The 20,785-nt window shown below is 45.2% G+C and overlaps 1 protein-coding gene across 2 annotated transcripts in view; it reads right to left on the bottom strand.

The window, feature by feature from the left end:
* Nucleotides 1–994: 994 nt before the first annotated feature.
* CSE1L (chromosome segregation 1 like) overlaps nt 995–20,785 on the bottom strand; it is a 94,678-nt gene continuing 74,887 nt past the window's right edge. For both annotated transcript variants that reach the window (XM_085861247.1, XM_085861248.1), the window contains exons 22-25: nt 11,110–11,191; nt 2,526–2,672; nt 2,143–2,374; nt 995–2,031 (exon numbers count right to left, since the gene is read on the bottom strand). In XM_085861247.1, the coding sequence (XP_085717373.1) occupies nt 1,942–2,031; nt 2,143–2,374; nt 2,526–2,672; nt 11,110–11,191 (551 nt within the window). In that variant the 3' untranslated portion in view covers nt 995–1,941. The remainder of the gene's footprint in view (nt 2,032–2,142; nt 2,375–2,525; nt 2,673–11,109; nt 11,192–20,785) is intronic.

Here is a 20,785-nt window from a genome sequence, read left to right as displayed (position 1 = left end):
TCTCTCTCTCTCTCTCTCTCTCTCTCTCTCTCTCTCTCTCTCTCTCTCTCTCTCTCTCTCTCTCTCTCTCTCTCTCTCTCTCTCTCTCTCTCTCTCTCTCTCTCTCTCTCTCTCTCTCTCTCTCTCTCTCTCTCTCTCTCTCTCTCTCTCTCTCTCTCTCTCTCTCTCTCTCTCTCTCTCTCTCTCTCTCTCTCTCTCTCTCTCTCTCTCTCTCTCTCTCTCTCTCTCTCTCTCTCTCTCTCTCTCTCTCTCTCTCTCTCTCTCTCTCTCTCTCTCTCTCTCTCTCTCTCTCTCTCTCTCTCTCTCTCTCTCTCTCTCTCTCTCTCTCTCTCTTTATTTGTTTATTCCATTGGTGATTATGCCTGGTGTTGGCTTAATGGTTAAGGCAGTGGGCTTGGGATCCTAGGGTCCTGAGTTCAAATCCCGCTCAGCTGTTGAATTAACACCAGGTGGGGTTGACTCTGCCTGTCATCCTTCCGAGGTCGGCAAAATGAGTGCCAGCATGCTGGTATACTGTGTCGGAGTGGCGACCCATCCAGGATTGTTCCCAATAGCCAAGGAGACTGCTTCGGCAGCACCAACGCTCTGCACAGAGTATGGTCCTAATGGATGGATGGATTGGTGATTGTGCTCAATTGTTGCCCCACTACCCCACACTCAATTTAACTTTACTCTTCCACGAGCCTCTTCCTCTTGCAGATAAAAATTAAAAAAAAAATCTCTCAGATGACTCACCATGAAAGATGGCCTGAAAAATATTTTATCGGCTACCACACAAGCCATATCGACAAAAATTTGAGCAAGAGCAAGGTACATGCAAAGAAGGGTGCCAAGAATGTCGACCGTAAGTACGGTAGAAGTGAAAGCAGAAGTTCTATAACAACATCGGAAAGTTTGAGTTAAATCAGGACACGTAAAACCATTTCCCTGACAAAGCGAGGGAAAAAAAAATAATGCAACACAGGATTACAGCAGTGGCAATTAAACACATCAATTGTTACGAATTAAGCTTTATTACTTTTGTTGTACAAGGTGGAAGAAAATGAAACTAAACAGATATTTGTAACAAAAATTCGAATCAATTGCAACATTAGGCAAACATGTACGTCGTTTGAAAAGGTGCACAGCAAATAGATCCTCATCACGCACAACCCGTCAATGAATGTACAGGTTAAGGGGGGAATGCGTCCCGAGTCGAGGCTGTTCTCGGCCGGCCGCATGTGAAGTTGTGGATGAAATGCAAATTCTCCGGGAAAAATTATGCGAACCAAAACTGCCTGAACTCGACGGCAAGTCTGGCAAGTTTTGAATCCATTGAACAATTGGAAAATAAATAAATTATTTCTAAACGAGCGATCTTTGGGGACATTTCGCTGCAAAAAGGCTTGCCAAAGCAGTTTATTTAACTTTAAATCCCATAAGATTAAGACCTATGACAGAGAAGAAGAGGGGAGGTGGGGGGGGGGGGAAACATTCCGGATATCTCCACAACGCTCAACAAGCAAAGTGTCCCATTATAATCACGTGATCTGCAGATGTGACAAAGTACAAATTATTTTAATGATGGTCGAAAGCTCCTCGTGGGTAATCCAAACTACCGAGTACACGAGTCGTTAATGTTGACCAGACGTCAAAAGAGTTGCACGAACGGGTGTAATGCACGACAATTTCAATACATAGCAGATTGCCATGAGGATGAGCGGTGTTCAAAGCTGTGAAGAAGCAATGAAACAACCCACGAAGACCACAAGTAAGACTACGACGACAACAGAAGCGTACTTTGGATTTCCCACAAATGAAGAGAAACGCAGGAAAAAAAAAACAAAAAAACCAACACCATTTGCACATGACGCATTTGCAGGCATGGAGATAGATTTCCATCGTGCCAAAGGGCAATTCTCCGAAATGATTTTCCATGCTCCGACCACCACCTCTGGCCAATCAAACCAGGGTGACGCTGGCAGCTTGAAGGTATCCATGTAGGTACTGCGTCACCTCGGGGCTGAGGTCACTGCTGATCATTAACTGAACCTGGAAGCATAAAGGCACACTGAAGATGTGGAATCAGGGCAGATGAGGTAAACCCATTGGGAGGTGGGTGGGGGTAAATCTTTTTCGGATTGGCAAATGCCACGTACGTACCCGCCCAGGACATGCTGTGCTGAGAGTGCGCAGGGAGTGGGCGAGATGTAGCTTTGCATTCGCGATATTGGGCCCCACTGGGTCGTGCTGTGGGCGTCCGGCAAAAGCGAGCTGGGAGAAGGCTGCCTGGTAGCCAGGTGACTCTTCCACTTCGATAAAATGCTCATCGCATGGGGCAGAGTCATCTTCAGGGAGCTCGAACAGGCTGACCAAGGCCTGAAGGACCGAACTCCTGGTGGTGCGGGAGGTTTAAATGTTGAGAACAGTCCAACAGACTCAAAAAACAAAATCGGGACTTGGTGATAGCTTTCATTTTAATTTTTAGAAGCCAATGAGTGCTTAAGATGACTTGAGTAATTAATCCACAAATTAAGAAATATCACCAGAGCTTGTTGTCACCACAATTCATCATAGCAGGGCACTCTGTGAGAATTCGAGTCATGCCAACGGCACAGATCTTGCGCTCAACAGTTCCGGACACCTTCTGCACTTCCGGGACCAGCACTTTCTCCAGCACCATCCCAAAGAGACTGCATTCAAAGGGAAGGATGCACAGTAAACAGCAAGGACACTATAATGACAAAGTCATGGGACACAAGATTAACGACAACGTGCAACAAGCCTAAGCAGGCGGCCATTTAATACGTCTGAAAGGTAGGTTCTGGAATCCTAGGGTGAGGCTGCTAGTACGGAGGATAACGATGAACAGCGGATCCAGGAAAATACCGTGATCAAACGGTTTGGATGAGACGAGACGCCGAAGTTCCTTTCTGCACAATGGTTTATTGATGTAACGGCACAAATAGCGAAAGTCTCGCTCAGCGAGCAAAGGCAAAATGGTGAAAGTCCACTCACACCAAGCAACAAGAAACCGGAAGCTCTCTCTATATCCGGTGGGAGAATCGCCAAGAAAGGTAAGAATTACAGGCTTGCACTACACTAACATGGCATTCATAGATTGCATGAAACATTTATGGGCACAACAGTACCAAACGTTCATACACATGGTAAAACAGCAAAGACTTTCTATCAGCCACCCCCAAATTTGTGGAATAAATTTGTAGAAAAAGAAAGTCTCAATCCATTCGCCCCTCGTTCATTGTCCTCAAGCTTTGGCAGCCAGATCAGTTTAGCAAGAGGTTGAATATAGCTCTTGCCACGAACTTGAATCCTGGCAGTTCGAGCACGGCCATCTGGCCCCGGAAAGGTCTCCATGACCTTACCAACTGGCCACTTGGTACGAGGCAACTGGGAATCGACGATTAGCACCACATCATCAGTAGTCAACTCCTTGCTCTCCTTCTTCCACTTCTGCCGAAGCTGGAGACTTGGGAGGTAATACTTGATGAAGTTTGACCAAAAGTGATTGGCAAGGATCTGGCTGTGACGCCAGCGACGGCATCCAAGAAGAAGCTCCATATCAGGATACACCACTTGAGGTAGCGATGCGTCACGACGTCCCATCAATAACACAGCGGGTGTAACAGGATCAATATCAGCAATGTCCGAAGACACATAACCCAAAGGTTTGGAGTTAAGGATGCCCTCAACTTCAATGAGGACTGTACGCAGCACAGGCTCCGTCACTATACGGGTTCCAAGTATGACCAGTAGGCTGTTCTTCACCGACCTGAACTCTCGCTCCTATACTCTGCCAAAATGCGGTGCAATGGGCGGGTTGAAGTGAAAGCTCACTCGTTGCTCGGCGAGATGCTGAGCGAGAACAGGATCAAGGGCAGAGAAGGTTTGGCGAAGCTGAGCATCTCCTCCTCGGAAATTGGTTCCTCTGTCCGAGAAGATCTCGTGAGGTTTCCCCTTGCGAGCGATGAAGCGACGAATGGACATTAGAAAGGAATTGGCATCCAGACCCTCCAGGAGGTCCAAATGTACATCGTGGGTGGTGAGGCACTTGAAGGTTATACCCCAGCGCTTCTCTGTCCTTCTTCCAATTTTTATGGAAAAAGGACCAAAGCAATCCACTCCAGTAGAGTAGAAGGCAGGCTTGTACAGTCGTAATCGTGCAGGTGGTAGATCAGCCGGCACTCTTGGCATTGATGTTGGTGTCGACGAATAACCTCTCGACCACGTAAAACCCAGTACTTGCGACGTACTTCAGCGAGAATTCGTTCCGGACCACAGTGAAGCAGTTGGTCATCATATTCCCGAATGAGGAGCTTGGTTACTGGGTGATGAGGATCCAAAACAATTGGATGCACAGCATCTTGTTCAAGGACATCTGCCTGACGCATTCTTCCTCCTACTCCGATGAGACCAAGAGTGAGGTCATATTCAGGTGAGAGAGATGCCAGTCGGCCTCTGAGGGGTATATCCTTACCCGTCGCAAGTATTTGGACTTCGTCCGGAAAACGATCATGCTGTGAGCGTTGAAGCAGAAGATTCTCTATCTCCCCACGCCGGCGAGCACTTAAGGTAGGACAATCTTTATTTGAGGCCACCCCGTTGAGACACTGATGTGCCGCCATAACCAGGTCGTTCCAAGACTCAAACTGTGAATGGTCGGGTAAGGTCTGTATATCCGCCGAAACTGTTCCACAGAAGGTTGACTTCCGAAGTGCAGTCACATCGCTTTGACCTATATTTGGCGATCGAGGCCATTGATCGGGAGCTCACGCCAAGAATGAAGGACCATGCCTCCAACGGTTACCCTGACACAGATGGTGTAGAGGTAGGCCTCGAGTAATGTCGTCTGCAGGATTGTCCCTTGTGTTGACATAACGCCAATTCTGACCATCAGTAAGTGTCTGTATTTCAGCCACTCGGGTGCCCACAAACATCTTATAGCAACAGGAATCAGAGTGGAGCCAGTTGAGAACAGTCGTTGAATCACTCCACAAAGTCACCTGCTGCACAGTGCACAGTCTAGGTAAGCTCTTCAAGGAGTCGGTGGGCAAGCTGAGCTCCAGTGAGTGCAGCAGATAATTGACGCTTCGGAGCAATGTGGGATCTTGCCAGGACTAAGGAAACTTGGACCACCCCAATGGCATCCTCGGTACGCAGGTAAGCAACCGAACCCTGAATGTTCAGAAGCATCGCAAAAGATGTGCAGAGTATGGGTAGAAGTCGAAGGATCAGTGCGAGGCGGAAGATAATATCTCGGGAACCTGACCTGTTCGAGATCAGGTAACTCACATTGCCAGGTGAGCCACTTATCTCGAATATCTCCAGGCTCAATTGGAGCATCCCAACTCCTCGGAGTCTTCCACAGGTCTTGGACCAACACTTTAGCTCTCGCAGTGTAGGGAGCAAGATAGCCGATGGGATCATATTGGCTGGCAAGAATCTTGTAGATATTTCTCAATGGAAGAGACTCATATTCAATGGGTCGGGACTTGTATGTCAACTCGTCCGAGCGACAGTTCCAGCGGAGCCCGAGAGTGGATTCCTGAGTATGTCCCTCATGGTAAGATAACCATAGATCACAACCTTCCGAGCGTGCCGCTGGAGGAAGATGTTCTACCACTGATGACACATTGCTGGCCCATTGTCTAATTTCGAAGCCTGCTAAGGAAAGAACACGTCATCTTGTCGATCAGCTGCTTCGCTTGTGAAGGTATAGTTAGACTATCCAAGCAGTTATCCACATAGAATGCAGTGCTGACCGAGTTAACAACGTCTTCATTGCCACATTTGTTATTCTGGACATGAGTTTGCAATGCGAAGGTAGCACAGCAAGGGCTGCATGTTGTTCTAAAAGGCAGGACTTGCCTTTCGTAAGCATCGGGTAGGTAGTCTCGCTTCAAGTCGCGCCACAGGAAACAAAGCAATGGCCTATCCTCTGGCAGTAGACGCACTTGGTGGAACATAGCTTTTATGTCCGCAGAGATTGCAACGCTATGTTGCCTGAAGCGGAGTAAGACACCAAGTAAAGGGGGGCCCATCACAGGTCCAGGGATAAGGTGTTCATTGAGAACCATGCCTTTACACTGGAACGAACAGTTGAATACTAATCGATACTTCCCATTGTGTCTGACTACATGGTGAGGGACAAACCAGGATTCCTTTGAAGCATCAACTTCTGCATCACTCAATTCCTTCACATAACCTGCATCAACAAGTTTCTGTATCTGTTCAGAATGAATCAGAGCAAGGTCTGGACCTTTCAAGAGACGTCGCTCAGTGCGTTTCAGGTTAAGGAAGACAGGTTCTTTGTTTGCCGCAAAGCGTGTTCCATCATGAGCACGGAGTAACGGTGTGGCATAACGTTGCACTCCATCTATCTCAATTCTAACAGTTCTAGATTCCAGAAGTTTCATTGCTTGCTGGTCCTGCTTGGAGCGGATTGCATGTTTTTCACTGATGTATGGTAGGATGTCAGTCTGCCAAAGTCTCTCCACATTTTTCATAAGATCTGTTGATGATTGCATGACAGCCGTAAACAGGCAATGTTGTTGAATTACGCTTTGCTGCAGTATGTTGGCTGGTCCTTGTCATGACCAGCCCAGGTTGGTACAAACAGCCACTGGAGCACCTTTTGAGCCGAACCGCACAGGTTTCCTTGGTAAGATGAGGTGAGGGTAATCTGACCCGATTAATATTGTTGGTTGAACCTTATCAATCAGAGGGAGTGGAAGCCCAGCAAGGTGGAGATACCGTTTCTGAAGGGCGGCGACTGGGTAAGAATACTCAGATAAGCACAGCATTGTGGCAATGAATGCTCCATCTATTGCGTATCTTCGTTTTGGGTTCTTGACCGATGATATTTGAAGCTTGACAGAAGCACCAGGACACTGCACTGTATCTTCACGTGCTGTCCTGAGCAGTAATGTTTCAGGTTTACCCACGAGGTTCAGCTGCTCCATTGCTGAAATAAAGAGCATGGTCCTTTATGAACCATCATCTAGGATGGCATAGGTCTCCATGGATCCTTGTGGGCCATAAAGAAGCACCTTCACGACCTTTAACATGACATCATGTGGACGGGAAGGCTTGTCGAGGTACACCGCAGATGGTGATGAGCTCGTCATAAGGACAGTGCTGGTGAATCTCTGTGCAGTGTCATGGAGGATGGTTAGATATAACTCTTTGCAGGTAATGCACAGCTTCTCTAGTGTACATCGATCAGCCGTATGTGTTCGACCGCACCTCCAACACCGGTCATGTTCCCTTATCCATTTGATGATATGGTCTGTGGAAAGCTTTCTGAATTCTGTACATGAACCGAGGTAGTGGTCACTTGTGTTACAGTGAGGACAGTCAGTAGGGCTTGGGTTGTTTCTTCGGTTTCGTTGTTGAAGAAACATTACCCGAAGGCTGTGTCTTTGTGCCTGACATCGGTGACTTGGAGTTGTAAAACACAGATGCATGTGATTCTTTCTCCTTGAAAGATGAAGAACGCTGTTCCTTTCTCTCCGATCTCTGGCCCTCACTTTTGTAGAGGACGGCAGCTTGGTTCGCTATACGTTTAGCTCGAGACTTTGCCTGCAGCCAATCTGCGAGATGGTGCAATGTGTAGGTCTGATTAGAATCTACATTTAAGAGGCCTTTGTTAATGCAGTGCTCAACGAATCCATCACGATAAGTTGGCGGCAGTTTGCTTATCAGCCTGTCGACATGTGAGCCACATCGTAGTTCAAATCCATGTTCACCATCGAGTGATTGCAACATACCCACGAGGGAGTGCACTGCCAGAGCAAAGTCTTCAAAGGCTTCTGCATCTCCAGTCTTCACTGGTGTCATGTTCAAGATAGCACCAATTTCTCTCTGTACGAGTTGCCTCGGCTGTCCATACTTGTCCTGCAGGGCTCGTAAGGCCGCCGTGTATGGCTTCGGATCATGCATGTATGCCTTAGCAAGCTTGTACGCACTCGGTAGCTTAAGGTGGCTTAAGAGTACTTGATATTTGTATTCCTCTGACAAGTATGTGTGATTACTCATCAAGCCATCCAATCCCAGCTTGAGAAGGGCAAAGTGACTTTCCCTGCCACTCTGGAAATAAGGAATACTCGGTTTTGGTACCCCATAGGATGAAGCTATCAGCAGGTCCATGAGGTTGGGTGTTGCAGGCATCTCAGATGGGTCAGGCGGATGCCCATGTGCTGTCACCAAAGATGGTAGTAGGTAGGGTGCCTGATGACATGGCAACATATTAGGATGGAAATTCGAAGCTTGGAATGGAGCGGTGTTAGTGGATGAATATGCCGGGGCATATCCATCTACTGAGTGCCCTGTAGCCAACCCATGAGGAGGCAGGTTTGATGATCCACCATCAAGATATGGAGTTGGCTGCATTTGCTTTACATTCTCATTGAGTGATGTATTGTCATCCATCCTTAATTGAGGAGTGGGTTGTAGGTCCTTGGTGATGGCTATTGCCGGCTCTGACCTCAGTAGTGGCAGCTGTGCTGACAACAGTTTGTTTGGTTGAACCGATGGAGTAAATGACGATTCACCATTGTTCGGAATTGCTTGTTGTGTGGTGTTGGCCGGACGTCTGACTGGCGAGGTAAGGGAGTCATCTCCTGCATCAAAGAATGACACGATCAATCGTGCTTCCTGATAGTCGTGCTTCCTCCAGTTCCTGTCCTGCCTGCCTTAGACGTCTATGTCTTGCTAGATGAACAGTTCGGGATTCGTGCTCCCTCAGAGCTCGACGCTCCACATTCTGAGCTTGATGGGCTTCGTCCTGCAGTTGTTGCACACGTCTCTCAACCATTTCATCCTCCTCCAATCGACGTCTTAATTCCTCCAGCTCAGTCTGCTTTCGTTTTTCCTTTAGAATAGGATATCACTGAGATTTGGATGTCACTGAGCTATGGAAAGAACCTGATCCACTCTCTTGATTAAGGGAAGGACCACTCATGTTCGAAGGAACGTAGTTCAGAACATAGTCTTTCAAACGTTCAGGCATACGTCGATTCCTTTCAGCTCGGGGAGACGCCGGTAATTCATTGCCAATGCTGATGATGGCCGGGTCCGGTAATTTGGTCGCTGATATGGACACAGCTGGGATGGGGCTGACAGCGGCCGTAGAAACAGAGACATATGGGTTGGTGACACTAGTGGTGAAAGGACTAACCAGAATAATGTCGCTGGTATTGTCGGCTGTTTGAGTACTGTCGGCAGTCAGGATGTTGGCGATATTCTCGTCCATGGTTTCCTTGTCCAGCTGTTCGGTCATCCGGCTCGAACGACCATGAAAGGTAGGTTCTGGAATCCTAAGGTAAGGCTGCTAGTACGGAGGATAACGATGAACAGCGGATCCAGGAAAATACCGTGATCAAACGGTTTGGATGAGACGAGACGCCGAAGTTCCTTCTGCACAATGTTTATTGATTTAACGGCACAAATAGCGAAAGTCTCGCTCAGCGAGCAAAGGCAAAATGGCGAAAGTCCACTCACACCAACCAACAAGAAACCGGAAGCTCTCTCCATCCGTTGGGAAAAAAAATCGTCAAGAAAGGTAAGAATTACAGGCTTGCACTACACTAACATGGCATTCATAGACTGCATGAAACATTTATGGGCACAACAGTACCAAACGTTCATACACATGGTAAAACAGCAAAGAGTTTCTAACAACATCGTAAAGCCTTTCTACGCGTTGATCGCAGTTTAGACCCCGAATCGAACAGCCACCAGTTTTTGAAAGGTTGGATGTGAGTTTTGTCGCAATTTCTCACGAAATGCTGTGTACTTTTAATTTTATTTTTTAAAGAAAGTCTGCAGTTATTTTTGTGAATCCTGTATTTAGCATTGCAATGCATCCCGCAGACCTTGCCATCAGACTTCAACAATGTGTACCGATATTGGTTTTCCAACACAACCTGTTTCCCCAATACAAGCTCATGTAATAATAATAATAACTCGAGCAAAGTCGATGGCACGGCATCGAAAATCCCCAAGCTTCCAACCGAAAGCAAAGCTGAAAGATGGCAAAAAGTTCCACAAGGAATGACACAACATAAAATTTGGAGATAAAACATTTTTTCCCCCTCCGTTTTGACCCCCTGTGGCACCAACCAAGTCCCCACCCCAAGGGCATGAACCCGGTGTCGAATCAAAAATATCGTTACATATTTCATGCGTCCCCCGATGTTGATTGCATACACAAAGTCTCATTTTAAAAATGTTTAAATTGTGCCCGTAGTTGCATTTGTTGGTATTTGACCTTTTGACACTACCCCGGGGGATGGGGGCCAAAAAGATACTGCTCTCGCACCTTCTTGTCATGTGGTTATAACAACCAAGTTTGTTGAATTTCTGCACAACCGTTTTGGAGGAGATAGCATGACGGACAAACAGACAGATCGACAGAGACAGAGCCAATTACAACGTTCCCCTCCCCATCAATTGCGATTCTTGCAATTGAAGAGGCGTCCCATGATTTTTGGTGGGATCATGTATAATAACTGCTATATTCAGAAAAATGTCACTGCCTTGGTTAAAAAAAAAATCAATTTTATATTCAATGACAAGCATTCAGACTCAGTAGGTTTCTCAGGTGGGTATGACCATAGCTTGGTTTGTTCAAATTTACCTTTTTTGTGGCAAAGGAAAATAAAGAGTCCATTAACATCACATGTAGACCAGAACGGAATGGAGCAGGCAGATTATCCCCACCCTGAAGGCCAGATAGGTTTTTACCAGCAACACAATAGTGACTCGGGAAGTCTCCCAAAATGACCTCGACTTCATCGAGATTCCAATCCAAATCCCTCATACACTGTTGCCCTCATAGCTGGATTTGAAAGGGAATCCTCAAGGATTCCAGTCCAGGGTCGTAACGAAACAAAGCCCACCATTGTACCCTACAGCATCTCAACAACATCACAACATTCCACCAGTCCAAAGATTGCTCAAGTTTAATGGACATTAAAAGGACATTTCAGCAGCTTAAAATATCCATTGAGAAGGCCTCAAAAGCACAAAAACAAATTATGCAAACTGATAATGAATAAAATTCCATTTGAAGAAGCATTTTCTGTAAATACACGTGCAAAAACGAACCTGGGCTGGATGCTGTCAATCAGTTCTTGGAGAGCGATTGCGCCATACTTCACACAGAACAGGTTAATGAACACCAGGAAACCTAGTGAGATAGAAAAGTAAATGTATTTTTTTTAACATGGGGGTGAGCGACTTTTACGACAGTTTCACGACACAAGGATTTGATGATATACAGCCTGAAATTCCGGGAGTGGGGGCACAGCCACCCTCCATTTTGCACTTTGTTGTGCTAAGCCAATACAGAATCTGGACTTGACAAAATTAATAGGAACAAGAAAAAGAGCAAGCAGAGATTGCAGACCTTTGCCAGGACTTGATTTGTGTCATGTTTGTGTAGTGTATTTTGTGTACTGGTGCGTTACAAAATTAATAAGACGTAATTAGAACTGCCACAAGATAACTGCTGGCAGTGATGACTGGGTACCAAGACGTCCCGCTTTGATTGGACACCTGACCCTGACCCATGACGGTTTTTTTTAATGACAATTGAATTCAGAATGGGATTAAAATAAATTCAATTCAAATCAAATGGAAGACCAAATAGGTACAGTCCTGCACGCGAGTCATCAGTTGGAACCCAAATAAGCACAAGGACAAATGTGTCCAAGAGCCGCGTCCTAAAGGTTTTGTCTTCACGAGACTGTTATGTAACACATACGAGATGGTAGATGTGGTATGGGATTAAATACCCTCACAATCAACGGTTTCTGGGGGTGGGGGGGCTGCAAAATGTAGCGTTGGCGAAGGTATGCGCTCTACTGAGTGCCCGTTCTAGTTCTCTTTATGGTATGCAGATAAATAGGGATTTTCTCCTTCAGGAGCTTGTGGAAATCAGAATATGTCTTGCCCACTTGACGAAGACAAGGAATTCGATTTTTTTTAATCCCCGTCAGCATAGAACTTCTCTTTCTTTGGAGGAATTTCTAAATTGAAACACAAAAAAAAAACATGACGACACCCTGAAAATGCATTGCAGATCTTTAAAGTCGAGGTTTGACAGCAAGCTCTCCACCTTGTCAGGAGAAAAGGACACAGAGTCCAGGAACAGCTGGGTACGACTGGGTCAGGCGGGTGCAGAAAGCGACGGGTTTGGAACACAAGATTTAGAAGCAAACACCGAGTTTAGGCATTCAGCCTTTTCACGTGCGGTGTCAGCCGTATGGCCATTTGAGGTAAGGGAGGGTTTGGATGGGGAACATACACCAGAAACAGATTTGATTAGACACCACCAGGATTTGGAGGAGGGATACAGGTTTGAGAGTTCAGACTTGAGCTGAGAAAGATGTTGTTTTCTGGCTCTCCTGAGGGTAGACACACACTTGTTCTGAGCTTTGTGGAAGGAACTGAGATGACCCTCAATTGGATTTGCTTTCCATGAGGTGAAGGCAAGTTGTTTCAGGATAACTGCCTCGCCACAAGCTTCAGTGTACCGTGGGCGGGAGGAAGGGTAGGACAACTGAAGAGGAGATGGGATAAATCTGTGCATGAGAGAGAGCAAATTTCTTTGAAAGAATTCACAGGACAAGTTGATGTCAGAGGAAGTAGAGATGGGAGACCAGTCTATAAGTTTGATGGCTGCTTGAAGACCCTGCCAGTCAGTCTGAGTGAAATGCCAGACTCGACGGAACTGAGGTGGTTCTTTAATAACAGTCAGAGAGACGTCTACCTTGAGAAACATGTGGTCAGATGAACCGATTGGAGCAGAGGAAGAGCAGCAGATATTTTCAGGGAAATTTGTCAAAATCAGATCCAGAAGAGATGGAGTACCGTTGGTTGAGATCGAGGTCAGGAAGTTGACCAATTGAGTCAGTCCCAATGAGTCACAGAAGTCTTTGGCTGAAGTGCCATGACAGGTGAGAGAGGTACCCACACCCAGCCAACTGGCATGATGACAATTGATGTCACCACATAAGAGGAAGAGAGAGTTGGGATGAGAGGATAGCAGATGGTCCATGTTTTCAGATAGTGAGATGTAAATGGAGTCATCATTGTTTGGTGGACGGTACAACACGCATATAAACATGAGGTGGGAGTGAAGGGGAAGACGTAGCCAGAGATATTCATGGGGGTGTGCGGGAGAGAGGGCAGTGCATGGTGAGTGAGGAATAGAGTCTTTGATGAAGAGAGCAACTCCGCCGACTGGACGAGGCTCAGGTCTGTTGTACCGGAGGAGGTGTTAAAAGAATGGCCTTTAAAACCCTTCTTTAACTAGAATGGGCACTCGGTAGAGCGCATACCTTCGCCTCCGCTACTTTTTTGTTCTTGGCATGAGAGTGGGGGGGAACAGAACAGTGAACATTTTAGTGTTGTTTCATGCAAATCAGTTTTGATTTGACTGTGTTATGACAAAAACCCGCATATTTTGAAAGGTCGTGACCCCACTGACCTTTGACCCCCAACCGCTAACAAGGGTAATGGCATAATTACCTTCACATTCTGCGAAAGGTTATGTTTTGGTCGGCGTGTATTTATTTATTTATTTATAATCTTGTGATTCGTATAACTCAAAAAGTATTAAACCGAATTGCATGAAATTTGGTGGGATGATTGGTTATTAGCCACGAAGCATTCGATTATATTTTGGGATCGTTCGGGTCAAAGGTCAAGGTCAAGGTCACGAAAAGGTCAAAATCGTCTTTTTACGATAACACGGTCAATTTTTATTCAATTTGCATGCAACTAACGCCAAAATGTTCAAAATTCAACGCCTCATCTTGTGATATGCAATATGACACAATGACGCCCATACTCTTGTTACCGGTTAGGGGTCAAAGGTCAGGGGGTCACGACCTTGAAAAATATGCGGTTTTTGTCATAACGCGGTCAATTCTTGTCCGCTTTACATGAACCCAGCACCAAAATGTTCAGAATTTAATGCCCAATCTTGTGACACAATGACGTCATAACACATGTCACCGGTTGGAGTAAAATGTCGGGGGGGGGGGTCACGCCCTTGAAAAATATGCGATTTTCGGCATAACTCAGTCAATTCTTATTCGATTTGCATGAAACCAGCATCAAACGAGATTACCTTCTCTTGTTGAAACGTTATATTCACCGAGCTTGCGAGTGAAGACTCACCAAAACGACGTGAGTTGATTGTTGTTTAGTCCGTAGCCCCCGAAAGTCGGGGGGGGGGGTCATGACATTATAGATATGTGGTTTGTGTCATAAGACCATTCATATGAAACCAGTTCCCCACACTCATACCAAGAACAAAAAAAGTAGTGGCAGCGAAGGTATGGGCTCTATGAGTGCCCGTTCTAGTTGTGTCATGTCACCCATCACAAGATTGGGCAATGAATTCTGAACATTTTGGCATCGGTTGCATGCCAATTAGATCAAAATTTACCGCGCTATGGTAAAAATACGAATTTGACCTTTCCGTGACCTTGACCTTTGACCCGATCACTCCCAAAATCTAATCAAATGTTCCTTGGATAATAACCCATCATCCCACCAAATTTCAAGCGATTTGGTTAAATCTTTCTGAGTTATGCGAATAACACACACACACACACACACACACACACACACACACACACACACACACACACACACACACACACACACACACAGACACACACACACACACACACACACACACACACACACACACAAATAAATAAATAAATACACAGCGACCAATACATAACCATTCACAGAATGTGAAGGTAATAAATAAATAAATAAATAAATACACAGCGACCAATACATAACCTTTCACAGAATGTGAAGGTAATAAATAAATAAATAAATACACAGCGACCAATACATAACCTTTCACAGAATGTGAAGGTAATAAATAAATAAATAAATACACAGCGACCAATACATAACCTTTCGCAGAATGCGAAGTTAATCATCCTTTTGTAGAGGGACAGACATCACATAAGCAAATACAGAAACACACATTGTGTTTTACATGGGAAGATATTATATACCAGCAGGGTGTGCTTACACCTTGTGTAAGCATACGAACCATGCTTACCCATTGTCGCTCACCTGCATTTTTTTCCAATTATTTTTTTCATTTTATTTCATTTTCATTTATGGATGTTGTCCGACAGTTCTGATTTTTTTTTTCCAGTGTACCGGCTTCGATGTCCATCGGCACGCAAAATTTCAGCTTTCTCCATCACCCGGACATATTCACAGGTGAGAGATGTGGGTGGGTCTTTCTTTATGTATTGATCGCTTTTGACGTTTGCACGTGGTACATACTTGGGATCCTCATTGGTTTGCATTGCTGTCTACACTAACACTGATGATTCACCAATAAGCGATGAAACCGGTCCGGTAGCTGAGGGGGTGTGTGGCAATGGGATTCTCATGTGTGTACTATGTGTAAATGTCTTTATAGTTGTGGAGGAACTCTGGGAAGGGTTAAAAACAGCAAAGCGCTTACCTTGTGTAGGCCTTCTTGGGTTGCTTTATGCAGCTTCTTCAGCGAGAGTGTGGGAGATGTCAAATGTTGTGTGTGTATATATATATTGTTGTGGTTGACGAAATTCGCAAACCACCATTCAGGTCCCTTAGGTGAGATATCTCTGTAAGTATATGTGTAGTTAGGCCCAAACCCGTTGTTTAGAGGGAATAAATGTCATTAATGCGGGCTGCGACCCTTTGAGATAGCCGTTTTTCTTTTACTATCTTTATTTTGGACCAGCCGCCATTACTACCATTACTACCACCACCAACCACGTCTCAACAGCCATCACACAACAACCACCAGCCGCAACGCAGCTTCACAACAACAACAACGCCAACAGCCACGACCCTTGCCGTCACATCTCGCTCTCGCAACCATCGCATCACCGTCATTCCCGCGCCGCTTGTGGGCACCAATACTGGACTCGTGCAGGGCGCGCGCCGAGCAGCGGGTGCAGAAACACCAGCCTTTCCGAAGAAATCGGATCAAAAACGACTCACGCCCACTTCTGTTCCGTCCTATCAGCGAGCATGGGGCGATTTGGCCCCGCCTCCAGGTGCGTCGGAGTAATATCGCTATATGCAGATTCATGGATCAAAAAGCATTCACGCCCACTTTTCCTCTGTCCAATGGGGAGCCAGCCAGAGGTAAAGGGTCGAAGGTGAAGGAGCGAGGCCCCGGGGGCTATAAAGGGCCGCGTTCGCTCGCCGGCAGGGCAGTTGAGTTGGGAAGAGTCAAGTTGAGTTTGGAAGTCAGTGAAGAGAAGAGTCGGAGAAAGCAGTTGGACGGAGCTGTGGAGAGTTGGAGAGGTGGCGGCGGCGAAGGCAGTCGAGGGGGCGCTCGTGTCAGAGTCGGGGAGCTGCAGAGAGGGGAGGCCGATAACGCGACTGAGGTCGCGGTGGAGACGCTCGTCGCGGGACCCGAACCAGCGAGACATCCTCATCCCCCCGAGCATCAACAACCCCCTCCTGTTTCCCCCAGCGCTGAGATAGTGCGAGAAGGGGGCCCCGTTCCCACCCCATTCCAGACACTGTCCGCGAGGCCCGTGGAGTCGGGGCGCCACCGCCATTTTGCGGCTCATCACCAGACGGGTAGGCTCGACGCGGTCTCGGCCCCAGGCCCGTCTGCCCCCCTCATCGTGGAGGGTGGTCCCTTTTTCTTTTGCTTTGAGTATATGTGTTGTCGGTGCCGTCTGTGAAGTAAAACTGTATAAGTGTTGCCGTGTGCTCGGTAGTCGGTGGTAGATCTGCATTGTGTTTTGCTTTTACATTTGCTTTTTGTGCATTATTGTGTGTTTCTTCTTCTTTTACATTTGCTTTTGGTGTATAATTGTATATGTGTGCTATCCGTGTGCCATCGCGAAATAAATGTGCTCTATGTTGAACTGTTTCTCCCATTTCGCTTCGTCTTTTCTCTAATTGAATCTCCATCTTACTTCACGTAAAGGGTTGGTCGTGGGCTAAAACGCCCGATAATTAATCGAACCGTCCAGGTTGACGATAACACCGCTCGGTTATCCCGATAGTACGGAACGGGTCGCTTAAAGTGGCCCGTGTCCAAAGTCGACCTGCGGCGAGGTGCGATCGCCCGGTCTACCCTCCGTGTGGGTACTTAGGTAGGTCGAATTTGGCGAGCAACCCTATCCCACGCGGGGGGCCGATTGGCACGATCATGGTCAGGCCGAAAGGCCCACCCGTGACTAGTTCCCGGCGTTAGTCCGAGAGGGTCACGACGGGAGTGTCCGTCCGGTGGGCGACGTGCCGCGATTCGAGTTACGTGGCCGTTCGCACGCCGGCGGGCGCGAATCCGCAACACTATATATATATATATATATATATATATATATATATATATATATATATATATATATATATATATATATCTATATATATATATATATATATATATATATATATATATATATATATATATATATATATATATATATATATATATATATATATATATATATATATATACTGTATAAATATGAAGACCACAAGGGGAAAACCAGAGATGTCAGGATAAGTCAATTTTGAAGAAACTGAAAAACAAAGTTTCAAGACTTTGGTGGACTGTTTAATAACTGTCATAAAGATTTCTTTTCCAGTAAAAGGAAGAGTGATCATTGGCCGATCAAATTAAGCATGTAGCATTTGCCAAGTTTCTGTGTTATTTAATTTAAGAGCAAAGAACGAATCAATGTTGCAAACTGACATCACTGGTTATTCCCTTGTTTAATAATTACCATGCAATTTTAACCCAGGATGTGTAGCAAAATTCATGCTTGTTGGTTATTAGCATACATTACATGACTGGTGATCACAGATTATTTTTTTCAACATTAAACGGTCATTGTTTTTTTGTTTGATTGGTGTTCAACGCCATACTCAAGGTTATTTCGCTTATATGACGATGGATTCTCCATTTCTTACTCCGTACTACTTAATATGATGGAAAACCGGGAGAAAACCAAGGATAATCCACCCCCGCGATAGCCGAAGTCACCTCATGTGACTCCCTCATATACCTAAGCAGGTTTATTGGGCGGTGGGTACATCGAATGAGGATGGGTACTCAGACGTGCGAACCATTAAGCCACGGCGTGGGTCCCATAAAAGTCACAATAAAGGTTTGACCAGGCTTGAACCACGATATGCACCAACTACGGAGCCCATGATATAACCAAATAGGCCATTGTAGTGCTCAGAGTTTATGCTGTGAAAGTTTTACAACCTTTCATTTTTTAGTTTCTCAACTCTGAATATTATGGTGGAACAGTTAACATGAATGAAAGGGAGATAACCAGGAGTAAAGTACTGACAACTCTGGGTTTCTACTTGTTCAGCTTTGACAACACTTGTTTTTTCATTGCACGGCTAAACTTTATACCATATAAATTATGACACCCCTGGTTATTTGTTAAAGTAATATTGTGAGAGGAAACCTTATGTTGCCAACTATTGGCAGGTGCAAAAACCCTGAAATTTATAAAAAGTGACATCTCTGGTTTTCCCCTTGTGGTATATATATATATATATACACACACACACACACACACACACACACACACACACACACACACACACACACACACACACACACACACACACACACACACACACACACACACACACACACACACACACACACACACACACACACACACACACACTTTTGCTGCTGTTGTTGGAGGGATGCGTTTCCCAGAACTGCAAGACAATGACATCCAACATACAGTGGTCCCCAGACAGTTATTTAATTAATATACATTCAGATAGTCCCTTCTTGTCTAACGGGACAAACAGGATAGCGCGTTGTGTGAATATGTCTGATTAAATCTCTGAACTCATTCCTATTCTTTTTTTTTCTCTATTTCTGATGTAAATCCAAGCAATAGGTCTTCTCGAGGGACAGCGGGTGCTGCCCTCGGACACCCACCGGTACAAAACCGCAGCCGCGCCCTTCACGCAAGAATGCGTCCTCACAGAAGACCAAAAGGAACAAAACACCAAGCGCCCACGGGCCAGTTTCAAAACTCCCTTTTGTGGAACACCCATGTTTAATCCCCTAGTGTGAGCATACAGATGATTATTTTCAGCTAAAGTGATGTTTAACAGATAGAACAAGGTTCAAGCTTTCAGAAAATATATATAATACTTAGTATGATATGAAAGCAATACATGAAAAACTAGAAACAGATAAACTCAAAAAAGTGGCTTTTTCCATGGTGCAAAATAGTCAGTTATCACAAAACGGGTGTCAAAACAACACTTGAAAGCACTAAGAAGCCTTAGATTTCCATGCAAGTATCAACTGTATACTACTGCCCATGGTTTGAGATACCTGTGGTGACGCTGTAGTGGAAAATGCACATCAGAGACAATATGAGCCAAAATCGTGAAAATTGGCAAATGCCGTTACAAATTGTTCAGTACTTTTCTGAGTGGCCGATAAAACAACAAAAATGTGATATCAACAACTGTTGATGTTATATGAGAGCTGAAGATGTCTATTTACAGAAAAACATTAGGTCTTCAAGACAAAATGGCTCGAATTGTCTTAAGGTCCTATGAAATTATGGACCTCCGATTGTCTGAAACGTCACAATTTTGGAACATCAAGTTTGAAGTATTATATCAGAAAATGTAAGTGATATATTTGAAAAAAACTAACTGAAACTATAAGAACAAACTCTGCTGCAACAAATGAGACATAATTTTTCGATATACCATAACCAGTGATGAAACATCTGGGGGTGAAAATATCGATGTTAAATGTCTGAAACGTCACGCTTTTGTCGTACTTCGTCTGAACAAAAAAACTGATCGTCAATTGCATCGAGAACTTGTTTATTCCATCCAATATGATGGTTAGATACTGGGAAAGTACAGATTGAAGGGAGTATATGAGTTTTTCGTGCTTAAATTGTTGAAAATTCGCTTTATTCGGCAGCGAATGCAGCAGAAACTGATAAAATCTAAAACACTGTGACCACATCGTCCCTTGCGTTGGCAACAAATAAACTGCAAAGCAATATATGAGAAGATACTCACTGTTATGTTTGGGTGTGAAATGCATGAAAAAAAACGCATCGCCGCTACTTTAGATTGCAATTATCTGGTACCTAAGCGAATGAAACACCGGAAAAATATACAGTTTTAGAAAGCTCAGCATGTCTATTTTCCGGAAAAAAATGAGTTTCATCATGATCAAAGAACTTCGAGTTTGACTCCCTGTGAAACCATAGTTTTGAAACTGGCCTGCACGCTGCACGGAACATTTGCAGCACAGCGGTAATTTCCACCCATTGGACAGAAGAGACAGGAAAGATAACCAACGCGACAGTGCCGCTGTAGGAATGCCATGCCGAGGAGAGAGAAGGAACAACACACCAAATGCTAACAAAGTACAGCACGCACATGGCGCACTATTTTCAACTCATTTCTGAGTCTAATAATTATATCTATCTTCTTCAACCCAAACCTTCATCTAATAATGCATATCCAATCTTTTCCTTCAATTCCTGACACAGATCAGGACTGGCACCGAACGCACCACCGCTTTTGATAAATGACCGCATGCTCAATGGCAGCAGACCCACACGCAGCCCCGAGGTAATTTATTATTGCACACAGAGCAAGCCATGAATGACACAGATCAGGGCTGGCACCGCACACACCACCGCTTTTGATGAATGACCGCATGATCGATGGCGGTAGACCCACGCGCAGCCCCGGGGTA

The sequence above is a fragment of the Eptatretus burgeri genome, chromosome 17, assembly GCF_056783735.1.
Source record: "Eptatretus burgeri isolate ZD-2024b chromosome 17, Ebu_testis_v1, whole genome shotgun sequence".
In the NCBI taxonomy this organism is placed as follows: Eukaryota; Metazoa; Chordata; class Myxini; order Myxiniformes; family Myxinidae; genus Eptatretus; species Eptatretus burgeri.
This window is presented reverse-complemented; position numbering and strand designations above follow the sequence as displayed.